This window comes from Electrona antarctica, assembly GCF_951216825.1.
Source record: "Electrona antarctica genome assembly, chromosome: 22".
NCBI classification, from domain to species: Eukaryota; Metazoa; Chordata; class Actinopteri; order Myctophiformes; family Myctophidae; genus Electrona; species Electrona antarctica.
The window spans coordinates 29,817,070-29,839,675 of record NC_136805.1 but is presented as its reverse complement, the minus strand read 5'-3'; the positions used below and the strand labels follow the sequence as shown (position 1 = coordinate 29,839,675).

Below are 22,606 nucleotides of genomic sequence, written 5' to 3'. Positions count from 1 at the left end.
GGGGTGAAGAGTTCTATAATGACACCATGATGTTCAGAGAGTTGCCCTCCGGCGGCACAGTGCATCGACATTTGGAATCTTCTGTCTGAGTGATTTTGCATCATCCACTCCCACCTACTGCTGTCAGGGAAGGTACAAACGTTGGCAACGGCAAACAAACTCAACTGAAATCTGATTCAGCAATATGATTAAAAACATTTACATTTTTTTTAGCGCGGTCGTCTTGGAATCCAAAGGTTCCAGGTTCGATTCCCACCATTAGTGTGTGAGTGGGTGAAAGTAGTACATAATGTAAAGCGCTTTGGAGAAGAGCGGTATATAAATGTCTATTTATCATTTACCACTTTTTATAGGATCTGAAGAAAAGCCCAGTGTTAAATAATGTTCAAATTAAAGGAAATGTAATGCTTGTTAAAATGAAAAATACATACATTGAATTAGTTAAAGAATGCTACATCTTTCTATTTTGCTGACTAACAACAGTCAGATCACAAATAATGCTGAATTGGTAAGCTTACATCATTTTTGTATCAATATGCAGGATCATCATTCACATGGAAGGCATGTTCAAATATCTAACTCGTTAAGCCAAACAAATTGTACGCTAATACACCAGAATTAGATCAGCACAAAAGTGAACAAACTAAACACATAGAGAACAGTTTACTTGTTTCTGCATGTGCTCCCATTTGTAATGCCTATGCATACGTGTGTGTGTGTGTGTGTGTGTGTGTGTGTGTGTGTGTGTGTGTGTGTGTGTGTGTGTGTGTGTGTGTGTGTGTGTGTGTGTGTGTGTGTGTGTGAGAAAGAGAGAGAGAGAGAGAGGGGGGGGGGGGGGGGGGGGGGGCAGTGTGGAGTTGATTGTGAGCCGCACTGCCATGGGGAAGAAGCTGGTCAAATGGCATGAGGTTTTGGTCTTGATCGACCAGAATCTCTTGCTGGATGGAAGTCTTCGGAAGAGGTGGTGTCCAGGGTGTGAAGGGTCTATGATAATTTTTCTGGTTCGCTTCCTGGTCCTGGACTGGTGAAGGTTACCAGTGATGATGACCCTCTTGGCTAACCGAATGGTCCGCTGCAATCTGCATTTGTTCTTGGCAGTGGAAGTGAACCACATGGTGAGGGATGAGCACGTGGAGGACCCCTACTCTTTGGGACTTTGGGTGCTGCACCTGCACCTTTGCCTCTGGTGCTGAAACTGCCCTTGCTTTGTGGCCTGCCCAACACCTGTGGCCCTCAAGAAGAACATTCGACAAATAATAATAACTTCACAATCATAATTATTATTTACAATTATATTATAATTATATCCAAAAAACCATCACCCTTAATGATCTTTGAACATCTGCCCTGCCCCTCCAGTGGTCTCAGCATGCAGTGCACGGCCCTGGGAAGGACCTAATGATGGCCATGTAGAACTGCACCATAATGTTCTGCAGCCGGTTTAATTTCTTCAGCTGACGAAGTAAGAATAGTCATGACAATCTCCTCCCACCTGAGGATCTGAGATTGTATTGTCCCGACTCTCCCCTGCACAATGCTAATTCCATTCAACAGCCGTACTGGGTACAAAGAATGTGGTATATTTTCATGCTGGCATGAAGTGTCATATTATAGTGAAGACAGGCCGCTTACAGTGCCTGCATGGTCCATTGTCAAGCGACATCCGTGAGACCACGGTGAGGTGAAGAGACAGGCAACATGCCAGCGGAGCATCCCCAGCTGTGTGAGTCAACCTGTCCCCACATGTTAGCTTAGCTCCGTCAGTGCTACAAGGGGAAGAAAGGCTTTAGTTGTGAGTCAGTGACGCACCCTGGACAGATCCCAGATCAGGCATGACCATGGGAGTGAGAGTGGTGGTGGGGGTTGGGGTATGTTGTCGTGTTCTCCACAGCCACTGTGCCTTGTGTGTGAGGTCAGCACGAGGGCCTTGGAGGAAGTGAGATAGTGAGTGAAAGCATGAAGCGTACATGTGTGTACTATGGGATGGAGAACGTGGGAGGGATGTTATGTGCGGATGGTGTACCAACATGTAGTTATGTGCATTGAAGTGTGTACATGTTCAAAGCCGATGGGTGATTCTATCTCTGTGTGTCTGTCCATGCACATGTTTATCTATTCCACCCCCTTGTGAGTGACACAGGGGGAGACTGGAGGAATGGTTGTGCTATCGAGGAAACCACTTTTTCTCGAATGTACATATCCTATCGTTTGTTTGTTTGTTTGTTTGTTTGTTTGTTTGTTTGATTGATTGATTGATTGATTGAACATTTTATTTCACAGTATGCCGAATGGGTACATTTCAAACTAAAGCACAAGTCAATGCAAAAGCTGTTACTTTGTGGACGATCCATTTTCAATTTATCAGAACATTTAGAGACGTACAAATACACTTCTATAAAAAACCAGGAAATTAAACAAAACTGTGGAAAAAAAACAAAAAACAAACAGGAAATCATCATATAAAGAAAAACATGTATGGGGAGAAAGGGATGGGGAGGAGCTCAGACTTAATTTACAGGGGCCAGTTTCGTAGGTGCTCTTTGAGAGCGGTTTTGAAGGAGTCAAGGGATCCACATGTCTTAATGGTTTGTTGAACTCCCTCTGGTGTTGTGAGTGTGGACTTTGTTAACATTAAGGAAGTATTTAGACAGGTACATGAGTATCTTGGTGGTGTAGCGAATCTTGTAGACCAGACCCATTGCAAGATGCTGTACTCTGTACTCTGTCGTCAACACTAAGCCATTCCAGCCTATCACAATGGGCAGGGGTGAGGTGGGTTCAGGGAGGGGGGTGGACAGTGTTCCATTCACCTCCACCATCTGTTCTCTCCCCTCCAGGTAGGATTGCATCCAGCTCACTGATGTGCTATCAAAACCAATTGCTTTTAGCTTATTAATCAGTATGGAGTGGTTTCCGTTGTTGAAAGCCTTTTGGAGATCCAGCATGACCATGCCGCAGTATTTGCCAGCATCCACCTCATGTTTGATGTGGTCGCTCAAATAGAGGGGGCATGTGTCAGCCTGATTGGAATTCGTACGTAACTTTTCAACTATTTTTTACATCACTTTTGAGATGGAGCTAAGAATAGAAATAGGGCGGTATTTGCCAGGGTTTAATTTGCTCCTTTTCTTGTGCAGGGGGGTCGTTACTAAGAACCCCTCTACAATGTGCCTCGAGATCTAGATTATGTCCATATATAATATTGAGGGATAATTAGAGCTTCATATTGTTTCTGTCAGGCGGAAACCTCGACCCAAACTGTTAACTTTTCATGATTAAAATTCTAAAGTAGCAGATATACAAGCTCAAAATGCATTGCTTCACGCTTGGTGCTTTTGTATGACGCTGCAGTATGATTAAGTAGGACATTCATTAAAAAAAAAAAAAACACCAAAAGTAAAAAGAAATATGGAGATAAGAGGTTTCTGCCTGAGAGCAACAAAACAATAAAAATCATTCCCTTGTACACATCTCTCATTCCCGTGCAACATGAGTTGTCATATCATATCATGTCATATCATTACCACAGTAGGCCTAGCTGCCATCTGAGTCAATCGTACATTCTAATTTACACATTCTACTAAAGTGGCCACATATACATCACATTAGCCTCAAAGGTGGGTTGTAAGTAACCAGCTATTTGATGCATCATGGTGGACATTAAATATGAATCTTATCTTAAACAATCTGATCACAGATCAGATTGGTAAAGCTAAAAGGGATAGCCTTAAATGATTGTGCTGCTCTGCTTTGACATACTTGGAACAATTGTGTTTGGCTGGGCTGCTATATTACCTTCAAAGGACACAAAGTGTAGCCTGGCTAAAGCCAGACGCGAATCAGCCGATGGCAAAACTAAATTGCCTGTGATTTGAGTCTGGCTTATTAGCCAGGCTACACAAATTGCTGTTTGAGTACATACTGTAGACATACTGTAGGCTTGGTTTGGTTCAGCACTCCCAGTCTCCCACGATGACACAGGCTGACTGAAGGTCAAACATAACGATGTTATAACTAGAAGAAGTGCCCCTCGGGGCACAGGTCTCCACCAGGATAATAGCGTTTGTGATGTTTGGACCAAATATGTAAGACGGAAATCACACGCAAAATGGACCAATCCTGCAAAGTTTGGAAGGCAATCTTAGCCAATAGGGATGGAATTTGGGAAAGCGGACAGATGCGCGTTGATCTCATTACTATGGAGATAGTGTATACCGATGTGCTACGTGATGTATGGATGAAATATGTATGAGTACCGTACAGAAATGTGTTTTACCAAAATCGACCTCATGGTGGCGCTATAACCGGCAGATGTTGCATTTCTTCCTCGGCCTAGTGGGAATGTGTGCAATTTCACGATAATCACACGCTGTGTTAATGATTTGAGGAATTTTGTTGGAAATGGACAAATTCTGCAAACTTTGGAAGGCAATCGTAGCGATTGGGGATGGAATATGGGGAAGCGGACAGGTCATTGATCACATGACTGTAGAGATAGTGCAGGGGTGGGCAACTTTGACGATGGAGAGGGCCACTATATTTCCACACTCACTCCCTAGGGCCATATATTACTGTCGTAGCAAAAATAGCCGATCTACAAGCTCAAAACGCGTCGCACTGCGACGCGTTTTGAGCTTGTAGATCGGCTATTTTTGCTATATTCTAATTGAAATCTTGAATTTTTGCTATTTTTTAATTGGAATCCTGAAAATTAATATTGTTATGTAATTTCAAATGCCTTTAATTATACTTGTGTTGCGCAATGAGCTACTAATTTAGACTGAAGTAATTAAAGCGGTGTCATGTTCGCATGTTGCGGAATTGTAACAGCTGAAACCAATATTATATCAGTATTCTGACATTAACCTGAGGGCCACATTAAGTGAAGGTGGGGGCCGCATGTGGCCCCCGGGCCGCCAGTTGCCCACCCCTGCGATAGTGTATAGTGATTTGCGTGATGTATGGATTAAATCTGTACGAGTAATATAAAGAAATGTGTTTTGCAAAAATCGGCCTCATGGTGGCGCTATAACAGGCCATTGTGGAGATTTTGGGGCAGAGATTCGTCGCTGGCATCCAGGGAGTGCACAGTTTGGCATCAACCGGGCCAACGGTGCCGGAGATGAACTAGTGTACACAGACACGCACGCACGCACGCACGCACGCACACACGTGGACGGATGGCGTGCAAAACATACTCTCTCTCCAAGCCTTCGGCCTGGTGGAGACAATAAGTAACGTGCTGTCAGCCAAGATGGACTAGACTGGAACTGACCTATGCTTTATATGGCATAGGCAGCTCCCGGCAGGGTCCACCTAGGCGCAGCTGCAAGACATGATGAGACTAATTAATTAGAGCGACAGAGAGAGAGGAGTGTGTGTGTGTGTGTGTGTGTGTGTGTGTGTGTGTGTGTGTGTGTGTGTGTGTGTGTGTGTGTGTGTGTGTGTGTGTGTGTGTGTGTGTGTGTGTGTGCGTGTGCGTGTGTGTGTACGTGTGTGCGTGACATGTGTGCGTGTGACAGTGTGACCCCACCCTGTCACTGTTCATGTTTTGCTCATTACATGCCTGTCAGTAGCGTGCACTGGTTAGGTAGGGTATGGACAAACAAAGCTCTCGGTATAGGTGCTGCCACACTATCGAAAGAGCCGCGCACGTTCTCGGCTGCGCGCAGCTTAAATTCTGAGTTTTTAGACAGCTGGTGGATGGAAAAGAAGCTCCACCTCCGCGGATTTTTTGCGCGACGGCCAGATTCCCGGAAACACTCTCCTCCGCGCAAAAAGTCTGCGGAGGTGGAGCTTCTTTTCCATCCACCAGCTGTCTAAAAACTCGGAATTTAAGCTGCGCAGAGTTTAAGAAGTGCGCAGCTTAAGACCGTTTTGCGCTAAGGTGTGGAGACGGTGTGGATCTGTTCAGCTATCAAACATGTTCAATGGGTTCTGTGGAATAGGTGGAAGCCCAGCTGAGCACTAACTGGGCCAAACCAACTCCTGTCTGTCTGTGGATAGGGATGATTATTTGTCATGAGGGACACTGGACTCTAAAAAGAGGACTTTGGAAAACTAAAGACTTGAGAAAGAAAAGATCTACAAGCTTAAATTAATTGAAATGTATAAAAATGTGTTTTGTGCCAAACCCAAGCAGATTTTACATGTTGTGGATCATGTTAACCCCTATCAATTGGTCCTGTCTGGTGGGAGGGGCCATGGGGGGTATATAGCTGCAGAGAATTGGTATTCCAGTCAGTCTGCTGTCTGCTGGTGTTGGACAAGAAGGTGTCAGTCTCTGAGGAGATATGTCGGTCGCCTCTGTATTTGTTTGTCACTTATTGCACTTGGGGAAAATAAACAACTGTTAAACTCTGCCCAACTGTGTTGCCTCGCCATCCTTGTGTTCATATTACCCTCGCCTGAGACGGGTGTGACAGTGCGTCAATTTAACAAAGGTGCAGACGATCAGAAATCAGCAGAGAGTGAGCGACGTTTGCACTACTGTATGCCGAATTGAAGTGGACTCGGCCCCAGACCTTTTTTTTCTCCCTGGAAATAAAACTTCTGGGTTTCCGAGGCTAAGATGGACAGTCATGAATATGATGAACTAGAAAAAGTGACCCTCAGGGCACAGGTCTCCACCAGGCCAGGTCAGGTTGTGGCCTCCGTTGTGGCCTCCGCAAAATAAATGTGATTTCAGCTTGTACTGTAGATCTGCTAGTGTCACACTTAAGTTTCAAAAGTACCAGGCCAGATCCAAAAGCTCAAAACGTGTCGCGTGATGTGATTTTAACTTGTAGATTTGCTACTTTTGATGCTTTTGAATTTGAATCTGAAATGTAACGAAATCAGCACACACCTCTTGCTCTGTGTGGCTGTGTGTTGTGTGTCCACTTTGATCTTAACTCGTTTCCCAGTAACCCCACCCTAGTATACAATTGTAATACCCGTTATATCCCCGTTTTAACCGTCTGTTTGTCTGTGTCGCTTTTATGCCCTCTCTATATCTGTCTGTCCTTGTCTGGCCATATATGGTCCTATTGGGGGGGTCAGTTGTGGAAAGTCCTTGTGCAGTGCTAAACGTCTGTGGAGTATGTGTGGGGAATGTCTGAAGAATGCAAACTGACTGTGAAAAGTGGACTAATCAAATGGCAGGTGTGGGGACTTCTGTAGGTGTACTGTAGGCTGGGGTTGCCATGGAAATCAATTGGTTCAGGGAGAGCCTGGCATTTAGGCTTGTTAGTCCCACTGGCAGAGCCTGACCAGAGCCTTTTCTGGCGGTTCTGGACAACCATGTATCCGACCGACTCAAGGCCGGACACTGCACTCTGTGTGGTGGTGTGGAACACTTACACACGCATGTACACACAGAGATGTGGTGCAGTTATTGTAAGATGTGCCACCCAAAAATATTGCAACTAACACCACCTTGTCAATCTACATATATGTTCACACTGCAATAATGATTCTGACGTCTTTGCCGACATTACGACTAACAACTCAGATCATAAATGAGGAGTTCAGAGATATGTTCTGTCAGAACTGTCTAGTATTTTCTTTTCTTTTCTTTTTTTGCTGATGAAGGACACACCATCAATTCACTGCATGGAAATTGTGCCCCAGGAAAGAAGGGTACGTTTCATCAACTCTTTTTTCATATCAAATAAGGTTATAAAATAATAAAATAAGGTTAAAGCGGTTAAACTTATTTATACTAAGACTAACTAATTTAGCTGAGGACGACCCCTCAAGAACTCCTGGCGAGTGCAATTATTGCATAACCTTCAGTTATTCTAACCAGCTAATTTGCTTCAGAATACGCGTTTGAGGGGCATCTCTGATGCTCTTATTAAACAAACAATACATTTTCAGGTGCGTCACCAATTTCCTTTTTTTTCATTGCTACCGATTTCACTTGTTTATCCTGTATGACTTCTCTCATCTGATTGGATCAATTTTGTAACCTGGCATGAACATTTATTATTTTCTGTTTACTAAAGAGCTGGGAAGAAGGGGAGACCTTTGTTACTAAACAAACACTCTATAACAATGATTACTATCAGAATATAGAGCTTCATGCATGTGCATACCGCACATGCATGAAGTGAATGGCAAATTGAGTGGCAAATCAAGTGGCAAAGTGAGTTTAATGTCGTTTAACGTTGTTTAATGCAATCAAATACAACTTTTCCGTTGTTGTATGGGCTGTCAAGGCCCAAGGTCAAGGTTTGATGATGATGTCACACGCATACCCTCTATTTAACACTTTTAACAAAACAAAAAAATCCCTTGGCTCAAACGCTTAGCTCACACAGCAGGTGTGTAGTAACACTAGTCAGGTGTGTGACTGCTTTAATATGCCGACATCACCCACACTACAATAACATGCATAGCATTTCTTCACAAATAAACAACATGCTCAGAACAGAATATACATAACATACTGTGCAGTGCCAGTATCGAGTATGATATGAAAACTGACTTGGTAGGGACAAGGGGTAGGGTATGGATAGGCTTGTATAATAACACAATGGTGGTTATGACAAGTTGAATTGACTATAAATGAAGAACAGCTGCTTTACAGCCATATAGAAGCTTACATGTTCAGTTTACATTTCCAGTGCGCCATATCAGACATACGTAACAAATTAAAGAGAAAACCAACAAAGTGTCTTAGTAAGTGTCAGAAAGCGCTTCAGTGCACCTTGGCATAGATTCTACAAGTCTCTGGTACGAGATGCAACACCAATCTAATAAAAGATATTCCCGTTATTGGTGTTTTGATGATGTGATGTTGAGGATGGCAGTGTACCTATATGGAAGTTCATGTGCTTCATACAGGTCGTAGTAGCAACGCAAGCCGAGACTGGTTGAGCAGTGCTGGTATGATTTGCCCTTTTTTCTGATTATTTATATTTATATTTGAATTTTGGCTCACTGAAAGAAAACTACAAGCAATGGCTGCCAAGTTGGGTCAAACCATAAGTTCACCAATGTGGAACTCTAAGCTTCTCGTGTTGGACTCCACATGCTTCAAAGCTGTCATAGAACTGAATGGGGAAACTGTCGGTTCTTGTGTTATGTTATGTGGCCTGGTCCTCATGTTCCCAGGGTCCTATCAGAGCTGGGGAATATAGGACCCGTGAAACATACTATAGAGGCTTGACCTCACCGGGAGCGCTGTCTCAACACGTCAGTTACTGTAAGTCCAAAAGCTCACATAGCTTTTCAGTTGGGTTGAGATCTGGTGACGGCGAAGTGCATTGCATATGATTCACATCATTTTCATACTCATCAAACCTTTCAGTGACCCCCTCATGCCCTGTGGATGGCGGCATTGTCATTCTGGAAGAGACCACATCCATCATGATAGAAATGTTTCATCATACTGTGGATAAAGGTTATCACTCAGAAAAGCTGTCCCTTCCTCCTAAGGGAGCAAGTGGAAGCAACCCATGCCAGGAAAATGCACCTCCCACATAACCCCTCGCTGTAGGGGTCAAGCATTCAGGCCTGTACTTTTTTTGTGTGTACGCCACACATGCACGAAACCACTTAATATGAAATATGATGAAGGAAGACTCATCTCACCATGTCACATTTCCGCACATCGATCTCAGAGGCACTAGACTAGTGCCTATATATTTATTTTCACCACTGGACTGTCAAATCTGAATCTGAATTTGACTATAGCTGTTGGTGGACTATTGGTTCTTCCTCACGGCCACACTACACCAGGCTTTTCGCGCACAAAACGCGCACTTTTACCCTAAACGCGTGCGTTGAATTTAGGTCCAGTCCTATTTTAAAAAACGCACGCGCGGGCCGCGCGTTTAGGGTAAACGCGCGAGAAAAGCCTGGTGTAGCTTGACCGTTAGTCTGATAACGTCCTGCAGGGGCATTCTCAGTCAGCTCTTCTGTTTTTTCATGCGTCGCACTAATGCATGAGGATCAACTCAAGCTCCTCCAATGTGCACTTTAGACCACAATTTCCAACACTCTTTACGTCTTATGCCTTTCGCTTATCTACTGTAAAGATCTATACATCACTATAGTTGCCGTTTCCAGTGTTTGACTGAGGCATCTGCCATCCAATAATGAAGGCTCTTTCATAGACTACTTACTTTGCATGTAAAATTGAGGTCAACTGGGCTTTGCTCAGCCTTTTTATACATGCCACCCAGGGCATGATATGTTAACGACTTAATCTCTCTATTCTTAGTAAGACTATGACCTAAGTTACAGCTGTACATGGACAGCTTTTTTCTGTCTACACCAAATCTCTTCGCCCTAAAATAGCAGATCTACAAGCTCACAACGACGCCTTGTGAGCTTGTCTGCTTTTGGTAGTTCCCCCAGAATAGGCATGCTGGGGTTCAAGTGGTTAATTGCTTAGTTGTATCACACAGAATACACAGTACACTCGAATGGAAGCATATCGGTATTCATTATATTTCTCCACTAATTTATTCAGGTTTGTCCTTTAATTTGTATTTGATCACTTCAATAGCTTTTTCTTTTCAGGTCCTCTTTAAAGATACTGCATAAACACGTATGCATGCAATCAATCAATCATGCACACTAGTTAGTAAGTGTATATAAGCATTACAGGTGGTGGTGTGTGTTTGTTCATGTGTGCAAAGAATTGTAGGCTACACACAAGCATGAAGGACAATTTTGCCAGACAGTTGACGTTGCTATCCTTAATTTGGATGTCCCCTGATGGGTAAGTGGGCACACTGAAGATAACGACACCAAGGGCTCATTAACGTCACATCAGACATTTCTGCGGAGGAACTCTTTCCAAGCCTAGCATTTTCTTGCCTCGTGGAGATGTCCACACACACACACACACACACACACACACACACACACACACACACACACACACACACACACACACACACACACACACACACACACACACACACACACACACACACACACAAGCTCTGGACTAGCCTGATAAGACCAAAGCCTTACCAATTGGCCCCAGCAAATGTCAAGCTTCAGCCATCTCAGTATACAGATAGGAAACAGGTTGGAGAGTGCATGTAAATTTCCAGCAGTACATTTGCATACACTGGAGATAACCTGCAGTAAAACTAGTCTCCAGTCGACGGGTAATATTTCAAATCCCCATTCCTGTAAATGATGAAAAAGAGGTACCAGACAGGCAGACAGACAAATGGGTGTACCTCCTCTGCCAAGTCCAAGTCAATGAAGCGACTTAAAACATTCCCCATCAAGTGGTCCTGCTTAGCTGCAGGGGAGCATTGCATCCATTGTAACACTTGTTCTTTTGTCCATTTCCTGAAAAGTAACAGCTTTGTACGAAGTTTCCGCCAAATATTGAAATATTGTCTTTTTGTCTCCCACCGTCCCTGCTTTGCAAAGACAATGCCTGCCAGGAGAATGTCCTTTACCTTCATGTGTTTCCATATCTGAGGCACAATACGTGTCAGAGAACAATTTTACTTTTTTTAGTCACTATTGTGTGGCAGCTGGCATGAATAGCAGTGAGTAGCAGCACCCCCTTTTTGGGAAAGAAGCACGCACGCACGCACGCACACACAGCCACACACACAGCCACACACACAGCCACACATGTACAGTAATGTACACAACCTCACACTATCATCATCACCCCCCTGAATAAAGCTTTAAGACACCCTATAACTTTGAAGTCGTGCTTCCATGAATGGAGCTTACAGTATATAAGTGAAGTCTGACTGCCTAAAGGCTACTAACTTATGTTTCTTCTTGTTATCATCCTGGAATGCTGATCATACAACCAACGATATTTGATGTGTGTTTGTTGTCACAATGACCATTTTAAAACAGGTTAAGCCCAGTGGTGGAAAACGTATTCAGTGAGATACAGTACTTTGAGTGAAAGTACTGTACTGTATCAATACTACTGCTGCGAGAGTGCAGGTCTAGCCAACACCAACTTGGGATTCCTGGATCGCTGCCCGCCACAATTTCCTACCCATTGAACATCAGGTGCTTGAGCTCTGCAGTGTTGTCAGCCAAGCTGTCCCGCCGCAGCACGTCTACATAGTGGTACGCTTCTTTCTCCTCCTGACTTTGCCCTAGGTTGGCTCCCTGTATCAATAATGCAATATAGAAATACTCTGTGACAAGTAAAAGTGTGGAATTCAACATTTACTTGAGTAAAAGTACAAGTATTGGTATCAAAATGTAGTTAAAGGGGCATTCCACTCATTTTCAACATTTTACTATGTCATTAATATACCGTATAGAGCTGTTGTGTGGAAATAATAAAAAAGTTCCCCCATTCTGTGTTTCCTAGAACTGGAGGTCTGAATTTTTTTTTTCCATAATTACAGTTCTAGGAAACACAGAATGGGGGAACTTTTTTATTATTTCCACACAACAGCTCTAAGGTATATTAATGACATAGTAAAATGTTGAAAATGGGTGGTTTTCCCCTTTAAAGTACCAAAAGTTGAAAGTATACTCATTATGTAGAATGTCTCATTTCAAGTTTTCAAATGTAGACAAATCTTTAGAATATATTTGACACAATGCGTCGCATTTTCAAATGGCCGAATTGGCTGAAGTGGTTCATGTAGGCCTATGTGTTGTAATAATAATCAAAATCTACAAAGTAACTAAAGTTTTCAAATAATTGTAGTGGAGTGAAAAGCACAATAATTGGATCCGAGATGTATACTTTGGAGTAAGTAAAACTATTGGGAATTGCAAATACTCAAGTAAAGCAGGGGTTCCCAAAGTGGGGTCCGGGGATCCCTGAGGGAGTTCCAGGGGGTACCCAGCTAAATGATAGTTTGGAACCAAATGGACCCTTATGGGTCTGTCACTCTCAGAGTTACATTAACATTGATTTTTCAATATGAATTGGGGATCCCAGAGATGGAAATGACATTCAATGGGGGTATGTAGACTAATATGCATGTCAAACTGGGGGTTGAGAATCACTGCTAGAGCCGTCAAAATCTTCTCTTTTCAAATGGGGGTCCTCGGGGTAATTAGTGTCAATTTGGGGGTCCTTGACATGAAAAAGTTTGGGAACCCAGCTGCACTGAAGTATTGTACTTAAGTACAGTACTTAAGTAAATGTACTTAGTTACTTTCCACCACTGCTGATCATACAACCAACGATATTTGATGTGTGTTTGTTGTCCCAATGACCATTTTAAAACAGGTTAAGCATAACGTGTTCACTACACATACAAGGGGTCGAGATATTGACTCAACTTGAGATGTAATTGTTTCCAAAAACACATGTCTGATTAGTTAATTAAAGAAGTTTCAAATCACAGCTTGTGCTGTGTTGCTGACTGTCATCCATCTGCCATATGATGTGTGTGATGTGTGATGCCACATCACTTACAGACTATACAGTTCTGTCAAAATCACATGTTTGCTATATTTGAGTCATAAACAAGATTGTTGTTAATGTGAGAAGATTTGAAGTTTGGAAGGCATGAAGTGTATACCACCAATACTTACTGTAGGATTTACACTTTATTATTATTGGATTATAACCAGCAAATTCATGACTTTGTATTTGCTGCCTCTATGTTATTTCTTAACTATGCGTTTGAATCTGGACAATTGGGGGGGGTGCTCATGCTGGTGGCTCTATACGATGTTCTGTTGAGTTTCAGCAGTGGAAGCTGTTTCTTGCCGAGCGAGCTGCATTTGCCTTCGACAATGTGACATGAAGTCTCTAATTTGACGTTTGCTCATACTACCACGAGGCGAAATCAGGCTGTACTTGTGTTTGGCTGCCCTGAAGCTCTGGTAACCTCTTCTTCGGTTCGAGGCCTCGTGGTAAATTGTGTCTGGAGGAACTCTGCAGCCTGAAGACACTTGGCTGTAGTTCTGAGCCGAGGGTTTTCCAGATCTTAACTGCTTTATTCCATGGTTATGTGGACTTCAGGGTGCTCTAACATAACATGAGTGAGTATGCAGACCTGCTTTCTTTCCTTCCTCTTTTTTCCTGAACTGAACTTATCATATAACACCTCAATCAACAGATGGAACATAATTACTCAATTTAACACAGCTTCAGTCTGTATTTTGGCATAATTGTTTTGACATTCAGTTTCTGAATGTCAAAACTATATATTTTTTTCCAGCATTGAATTTTCATATTTATTGAGAGCAATATGACTCATAATTGTTCCTTGCTGCAGACTAGCTTCTGGTGTCAAACCAACTAAGAGACTTAATCAAAGCAAATCCTGTAGAGGATACATTATGCTCAATATATTTCATAATATCAAAGCATACTCTCCACCACACCAGCAAACTTTATTGGTTGTTACAGTATGTGCCTGGAAGCTACGTCCCTGTCTCTGACACTCATGTCACCGTCTCGGAAGGATCCTAATTTGCCCTGGATCACTTCCCAGCACTCATCTGAGCTCTGCCATGATATGTTCTAACGCCTGTCTCTTCTCTCTCGCTTGCCATCTCTCTGCATCTTCACCGTGTGGTCTCCACGCCCATTAAGAGAGAGCAGGGGGAAAAACATGGATTGTGAGATGCAATTATCTCTCTCATTTGGCATTTAAACACAGCTGTGAGCCTCCCTTCGGCTCCCATCGTCTCTGCTTTGATTGGCCCTTGTAGTTCAGCTGAGGTGCCCCCATCACCTTTAACGAGGTGCCCCCATCACCTTTAGCTGTACAAAAGACGGGCTTTCAGCAGCAGTTCATTGAATGATCACAGCATAATGATTAACAACCAAATAACAGGAATGACATTTTAACCAAGTGGTCTGAGAGCTCAATACTAAAAACCAACAACGTTTTATTACCAACAGTCATGGACAAGCACAGAATATAAAAGAAAACATTATATTGCCAAAGCCCTTCCTTGTCTGCTTATTGTCGGGTGCATACTTAGTTTAGACTAGTCATTGGTTAGACATGGGTTAAGGTTAGGTTTAGGTGTGCTGCCCCGTGGGTTAGGGTGAGGGTTTGAGATAGGTTGTAGTTGTAGGACTAATGACTGGTCTAACCAAATGACTAGTCTAAACTAAGTACTGTCTAAACTAAGTACTGCACCCCTTATAGTCAAACATCACGTCATTTCCTTTTCAGCGCAGTCACTGGACATACATTGGAAATCAATCTGTGCATGAACATGCATGCAGCAGAAATACAGCATACTGTAGATGGAGCTTGTGAAATCAGAGATCTAAAACATTACAAGAAAAGCCCCCCCACACAAAATAACATCTAAAGACATCAATATGCAAATAGCTGTGCCATTTTTATTACACAATTAGAAGGATTCACTGTAGTGCGGGATAGACACAGCTTCGACTGCAATTGCACGCAACATCAAATTTACAACATACACTAACAATATTGCCAAATACATTTGTGATATTAATGACACCATTTTTTACTCATCACACTGTGACACGAGACATTTTGTGACATCAGACTGTCATCTATAATCACAATCTCATTCATGACTGAATGTTTGATAAATTAGCGTTGCATGTGGCAAACAACCCCCCGCCCCCAAGCATTAAAGCACAACATGTTGTCGTACACAGACCATGAGAGAAGTTAATTGTGTGATGCATGTAACAAAGAACTGCGCTATGCAGTTGTGTGACCGTCGAGTTTCCCAGACTTTGAAAACAGGAGCTAAAAAATGACATATGCTCTTCAGCACTGTCAAGATTGCCACCACACCTTCCCATGACATATCGTGACACCTGTCACTTTCATGTTGCTTGTGTGCTTCACGTCAGTAGCATAGGCACGCTGCATCACAATGGAAAAGACGGATGAAAAAGGAATGACACCAGCTTGTGGTAGACAGTTACCAATAACCACAGATCCATGGCCCTAATTATTACTGTACCCTTTTTACTTTAAACAATGGAGATATTTGTGAAATATCTGTGGATAGGGGCAGCATCAACCTTACTGTATGTGTGAAGCAAAATGAACATCAGCCACCTGTGGTGGTGCATGGCCTTTCACCCCTGTGCCCCTGTTTCCGACTGGCCTTCAGTCGGCATAGAGGATAAACCCTGAGAATGTGCTGTATTTGTTGCTGTTGCCTCCGTGAGCCTTGCCACCGTCCAGTTTAATGAAGACCTCATCGCCCGCATCCAAATGAAGGATGGCACTGTTGCTGGCATAGTCATAACTCTGGTCCTGATCCTGGGCAATGGCACTGGCTCTGACCTGGAATAAGACAATGCAGGGGAAAGAAAGAGAAGCGGATAAGTGTAAGGTGAAGGAACTGGCGTTTAAAACAGAATTGGCATTTCTTTTTGTTATATTACATAATATATTACATCTGGATTAAGAAGGCAGTTGAGCTAATCTTCTTACAAAATGTTAATGGCAATCAGGCCCAGGTATCGGAGGAGACCCGAGGCTTTCTTCACCCTCCCAATGACTGATTGTGGGGGTTAGCAGAGATGGAGGCTGGGGAATTGGGAATTGGCTTTACTAAATTGGGACTTGAAGGGGAGAAAATGTTTTTCTTTTGTCTTGAAGGGGCATGTTTTGCACAATAACAGTCTTTTCATTATGTCTGCCCACGATCTCTGATTCATACAGTAGGCTACGTTTGTTTACCTCAGTCACTGATACTAAAATCTGATATTTTATTTTTTTCTATGAACCTGTGACTGTTATAAAACGAAAAGAAAAAAAGATTTTGAAAAGAAAATGTTAATGGCAATCTGGCAGAAACAATAACATCAAAGTAAATCATTTGCTGATTTACTTGTCCGTGGCCTGCAGTGGCAGTAACTATCGTTACTTGCAAACATATTTACACTGAATAAAAATGTGTGTCAAATCTTTCTTCCCAAACACCCCCCCACCCGTCACCCCACCCCAGCGTTTAATGGTCTGCTCTTCCTTTAACATGACATAAGGGGAAGTGCTGAGAATCCCATGTGTCCTTAATACAGTGTGTCATTGTGTCAACGCAGGCTGATTGCATTACATAAATAAATATATAATTAAAGTGTCGTTAAATCCAGAGTGAAGTGCCAAAACCCCTCACATAATGTGTCTGCGATGGCACAAAAGTGAGACTTGTGCTGCGGGAGGCTGTACGTCTTAGCTCAGACAGCTAACCACCAAAGGACATATGAGACGCTTTTTAAGCCTGAAATAATATGCAATGGTAAGGGTTGCCATTCTGTAACTTCACCAGCGAAGTGGTGTATAAGTGCCTGCCACACAACTAGTTTTCATACATACATTCATAGCAAAACATAAAGAAAGAAAAGGCAGTACCTAATTACCCTAATTAGTGCTAGCTGAGTGAGATTGGAGTGCATGTAAAGGTATCCTCAGGGTTCGAGAGGAGGAACTCAGCTACTGCTGACAGTCTGATGATGGGTGTGAGAGGGATGAGGGCATCTCATGTCCTCACCTTCTCTTCCCCCTTCTCCTCTTTCCGTTTGTTCAGCATCCCTAGTGACCCTACCCTCCACCCATTCTCTGTTTGTTCAGCATCCATAGTGACCCTGCCCTCCACCCATTCTCTGTTTGTTCAGCATCCCTAGTGACCCTGCCCTCCACCCATTCTCTGTTTGTTCAGCATCCCTAGTGACCCTGCCCTCCACCCATTCCCTCTCTGTTTGTTCAGCATCCCTAGTGACCCTGCCCTCCACCCATTCCCTCTCTGTTTGTTCAGCATCCCTAGTGACCCTGTCCTCCACCCATTCTATCTGTTTGTTCAGCATCCCTAGTGACCCTGCCCTCCACCCATTCTCTGTTTGTTCAGCATCCCTAGTGACCCTGCCCTCCACCCATTCTCTGTTTGTTCAGCATCCCTAGTGACCCTGCCCTCCACCCATTCCCTCTCTGTTTGTTCAGCATCCCTAGTGACCCTGCCCTCCACCCATTCTATCTGTTTGTTCAGCATCCCTAGTGACCCTGCCCTCCACCCATTCTCTGTTTGTTCAGCATCCCTAGTGACCCTGCCCTCCACCCATTCTCTGTTTGTTCAGCATCCCTAGTGACCCTGCCCTCCACCCATTCTCTCTCTGTTTGTTCAGCATCCCTAGTGACCCTGCCCTCCACCCATTCTATCTGTTTGTTCAGCATCCCTAGTGACCCTGCCCTCCACCCATTCTCTCTCTGTTTGTTCAGCATCCCTAGTGACCCTGCCCTCCACCCATTCTCTCTCTGTTTGTTCAGCATCCCTAGTGACCCTGCCCTCCACCCATTCTATCTGTTTGTTCAGCATCCCTAGTGATCCTGCCCTCCACCCATCTGTTTGTTCAGCATCCCTAGTGACCCTGCCCTCCACCCATTCTCTCTCTGTTTGTTCAGCATCCCTAGTGACCCTGCCCTCCACCCATTCTCTCTCTGTTTGTTCAGCATCCCTAGTGACCCTGCCCTCCACCCATTCTATCTGTTTGTTCAGCATCCCTAGTGACCCTGCCCTCCACCCATTCTCTCTCTGTTTGTTCAGCATCCCTAGTGACCCTGCCCTCCACCCATTCTCTCTCTGTTTGTTCAGCATCCCTAGTGACCCTGCCCTGCACCCATTCTGTTTGTTCAGCATCCCTAGTGACCCTGCCCTCCACCCATATGTTTGTTCAGCATCCCTAGTGACCCTGCCCTCCACCCATTCTCTCTCTGTTTGTTCAGCATCCCTAGTGACCCTGCCCTCCACCCATTCTCTCTCTGTTGGTTCAGCATCCCTAGTGACCCTGCCCTCCACCCATTACCTCTCTGTCCACCCATTCCCTCTCTGTTTGTTCAGCATCCCTAGACTAGTGACCCTGCCCTCCACCCATTCTATCTGTTTGTTCAGCATCTCTATAGTGACCCTGCCCTCCACCCATCTGTTTGTTCAGCATCCCTAGTGACCCTGCCCTCCACTCATCTGTTTGTTCAGCATCCCTAGTGACCCTGCCCTCCACCCATTCTATCTGTTTGTTCAGCATCCCTAGTGACCCTGCCCTCCACCCATCTGTTTGTTCAGCATCCCTAGTGACCCTGCCCTCCACCCATTCTCTGTTTGTTCAGCATCCCTAGTGACCCTGCCCTCCACCCATCTGTTTGTTCAGCATCTCTATAGTGACCCTGCCCTCCACCCATCTGTTTGTTCAGCATCTCTATAGTGACCCTGCCCTCCACCCATCTGTTTGTTCAGCATCCCTAGTGACCCTGCCCTCCACCCATTCTATCTGTTTGTTCAGCATCCCTAGTGACCCTGCCCTCCACCCACAACATTATCTCTCTTAACAATGTAAGCCGGTATTGCAGTGCAGGTGGTCAGAATTGACTTTTTTACTGTGCAACACAATGGTACTTACCAAATACCTTTTCTCAGTTACTGGTAAATGCTGCTTCACGCGAGCAGTTTGTATTCCCAACAGGTACAGGTATATACAAACAACTATATTTATGATGCCATGCAGATTTGCAATGCCATTTCAGAGACGTGGATTAAAGTGCTTGCAGGGAAATGTCTAGGCTCAAAATTGCTGTGGTCTTTGATCAATGTTGGCACCCAGGGCTTAACCCATTTGACCTGAGATCAGATTCTAAAAATGTCTTTTACATCCTGACAGTTTTCTGAAAAAGCTATGTTTCTATGTCAGTCGTTCTTCGATTTTTCAAAAATAGCAGACCTACAAGCTCGTAGCGCGCCACTCGGTGGCGCGCTATGAGCTTGTAGATCTGCTATTTTTCAATAGCTAAATCATAACATAATGCTAACACCAAAAGGAGTTCCCGCCCAAAATGGGTTAAAACACATTAGAAGATTATGATTATCCATGAACATGGGAAATATCACAATTCGGTATTATTATAAGGCTGGAGTTTGACTGGTAGCCGGATAGCGCTTTGAGCATCATGCTTGGACATGACTGCACCTCAGGCTGTGTTTTGATGAGTGCAGAGTTGAGATAGCGCTGTAGTGTATGTCGTTCACTTCACGGCATACACCGCTGGACGTGTAATAAGCAAAAATACACAATCTGGCAGCTTGCCACTGTGCATTGTCATTACAGCTGACTGCAACACCAGACCAAAATCATGATACACATGAATGCATGACCAGCCATTATAGACTGTCAGCCAGCCGCACACGCTATAGTCCCTGAGCATGTCCATTTGAGTTCATTCCAGTACATCATTCAGGGCTCAACAATAAGAAGTTATTATATATTTTGCAGGATTCATTATACAACTAAAAGCCAGTTCTCTATTTATTTAACTGTCTAATGCATTCAGGTGATAGTGTGATGGGTAAGAATAAAACCGGCTATACCCACCATGCCGTTCTTGATCAGGTCAGCCCACATGCTGGTGCCATCCCCTCCCCTCATGAGCACGTTGTAGATGAAGAAGTAGGTACCGGGGATCTTGCAGGTGAACTTGCCCGATGTGCCTTCAAAATTATCCCCGATGTTGGTCACCACGTCGTCGAACCGCAAAATATCGTAACCTTCTTGTGGGTTTCGCAGTCCCGCAAAAAAAGCCACGCGAGGCGTGGTGTTGTACGTGGTGGTGCTGACTGCCCCTTTCCCCCCTACGCCGAGTATCCCTGTCCTGACTATGTCCACGCTATCTCCCGGCGGTCCCTTGGGCCCCGGTGGGCCGGGCTCTCCGGGTGGCCCCGGAGGTCCAGGCTTGCCCGAGCGTCCCGGTTTACCCTGTGGCCCATGAGCACTGTAGGTGGGCAGTGGGGGGCCAACACTGTGGTCATTCGGGGCGTCTCCCACGTTGTCCGTCTGAAGGCCCGCCGTGGCGACATCCGTGCCTATCTGTGCGCCCGTCACCCCCATACTGGGGAAGGGGTCACACACCATGCGGCAAGTACCCAGCATCTCATAGTGGCCGGCGCTGTCCTCGGGGCCACCGCTGCCCACGGAACTCACCAGCACAGGGATAAGGATGACCAGGACCAAGACCAACATGACCCCCACAGCGGCTGCTACCAGGGTCTTCCTCCCGATACTCAGCCGTGGACGGGGCTGCGCTGCCAGTGTGGAGTTCTCTGGGGTGGAAATGGTGACTGCTGGGAGAAACACACCGCGACCACCTGGCTCAAAACAAAGGCACGCCGAGGACTCCCCCCCCCAGAGACAACACACACAGAGAGATGTGGATGGAGTATGTGTGTGGGAGATTGAGTGAGCCAGTGAGTGAGTGACAGAGCTGTGTTGGAGCCAGAGAGAGAGAGAGAGAGAGCGCAAAGGAGGAGAAAGTGATCACAGGGAAAGAGAGAGATAGAGAGGGAGATCAAGAGGGAGGGGGCAAGACAGTCGGGTGGAAAGAAGGAAGAGAAGCATAAGGGGAGGAAAGAGTGAGCAACATGTGCGCTCACGCTAAGCGCTCTTTCTAACCATGCAAGTCAGGGCTGGGGAGGGCACTCTCTCATCCTGGCAGAGTGTTGGAAATAGTGAAAATTATATAGAGCAGAAGAGAGAAGATGAGAGAGAGAGGGGGGGGGAGAGAGAGAGAGGGGGGGAGAGAGAGAGAGAGGGAGAGAGAGAGAGAGAGAGGGAGAGAGAGGGAGAGGGAGGGAGAGGGAGAGGGAGAGGGAGAGGGAGAGGGAGGGAGAGGGAGAGGGAGAGGGAGAGGGAGCAAGGACAATAGGACATAACTAAGGGTTTCATCTTCATGTTCATAGACCTGTTTTGGAGCTCCTTGCTTGTCTGTGATGATAAAGTGAAAATAAATAAATAAATGAATAAAACCAGATGGGGCAAACAGTTCTATCTGTATTTAAAAAAAACACACACTTTGTAGTTTTTCAACCTTGTCTCAGTATGGGTCCTCATTAATGCTCAGTATAGATGGTAGCCTACTATTTTTGTCTTAATGCTCTGTGCCTCAGAGGTGGGCTGTGGATAATATCACACCTGCACAAGACTCCCTCACATAGAGTCAGATTTCTCGAGTGATGTCACTCAGGTCGTTTTCGGATGCTTTTCACCTCTCACTATGCAGATACAGAGCATTATACACATGATACACAACATGACCAGTTAACAGATTCTGACATCAAAGTGTCCCTTTAAGAAATCTGTGGACATCCATTAGATCATAATGCATGAACATGAACTACTCTTTGCCTGTTGTGTGAAGCTAGGCATTGGTTGGATACATCTAACAGTCTCTGAAAAGCAGACCCTTTTACTTTTAATGTATGCAGTAGTTTTAGTTTTTAGTTTAGTTTAGTTTATTTCGAACCTTTCACATGTATAACAATACATAATACATTATACACTTGAGTGGCCCGAAAAGGTGTAGGCTGAAGCTAAAAGCTTATAATTGCCTACCCTGTTGGTTTACAGAACCAAATAAAAAAGAAATAATAATAATAATAATAATAAAGCTGACAAAACTGTCAGACAGTAAACTAGCTATAACTATAACTATAACAATAATAATAATAATAATAATAATAATAATAATAATAATAATAATAATAATAATAATAATAATAATGAAATAAGTAAAAAAGAAGAGTAACAGAAAACTCAAACCACATACATTATTAGTTGTCAATATGGTCCGTTGCAGCGTGACAATATGGAAGTATTGCCATCAAGCTGCACCAAACCACACCACACTAGCTACACCACTAGGTGGAGAATCAATAG

General features: G+C 44.2%; 2 protein-coding genes across 2 annotated transcripts in view; both read right to left on the bottom strand.

The window, feature by feature from the left end:
- Window positions 1-10,914: 10,914 nt before the first annotated feature.
- ipmkb (inositol polyphosphate multikinase b) overlaps window positions 10,915-22,606 on the bottom strand; it is a 152,899-nt gene continuing 141,207 nt past the window's right edge. Inside the window, exon 7 of the transcript XR_013788844.1 lies at window positions 10,915-10,938. The gene's annotated coding sequence lies outside the window, so the exon portion shown is untranslated. The remainder of the gene's footprint in view (window positions 10,939-22,606) is intronic.
- LOC306915435 (C1q-related factor-like) lies at window positions 15,875-21,041 on the bottom strand. The gene is made up of 2 exons (XM_079492758.1): window positions 20,270-21,041; window positions 15,875-16,196 (listed from the first exon to the last, which is right to left on the bottom strand). The coding sequence occupies exons 1-2, from the start codon at window positions 20,912-20,914 to the stop codon at window positions 16,017-16,019; spliced, it is 825 nt and encodes a 274-aa protein (XP_079348884.1). The 5' UTR covers window positions 20,915-21,041; the 3' UTR covers window positions 15,875-16,016.

Excerpts from the sequence above, each read along its gene's own strand:
- LOC306915435 (XM_079492758.1), bottom strand. The coding sequence starts at position 20,914 with ATGTTGGTCTTGGTCCTGGTCATCCTTATCCCTGTGCTGGTGAGTTCC. Across the intron at positions 16,197-20,269 it reads ACCTGATCAAGAACGGCATG|GTCAGAGCCAGTGCCATTGC; the intron begins GTGGGTATAGCC and ends GTCTTATTCCAG.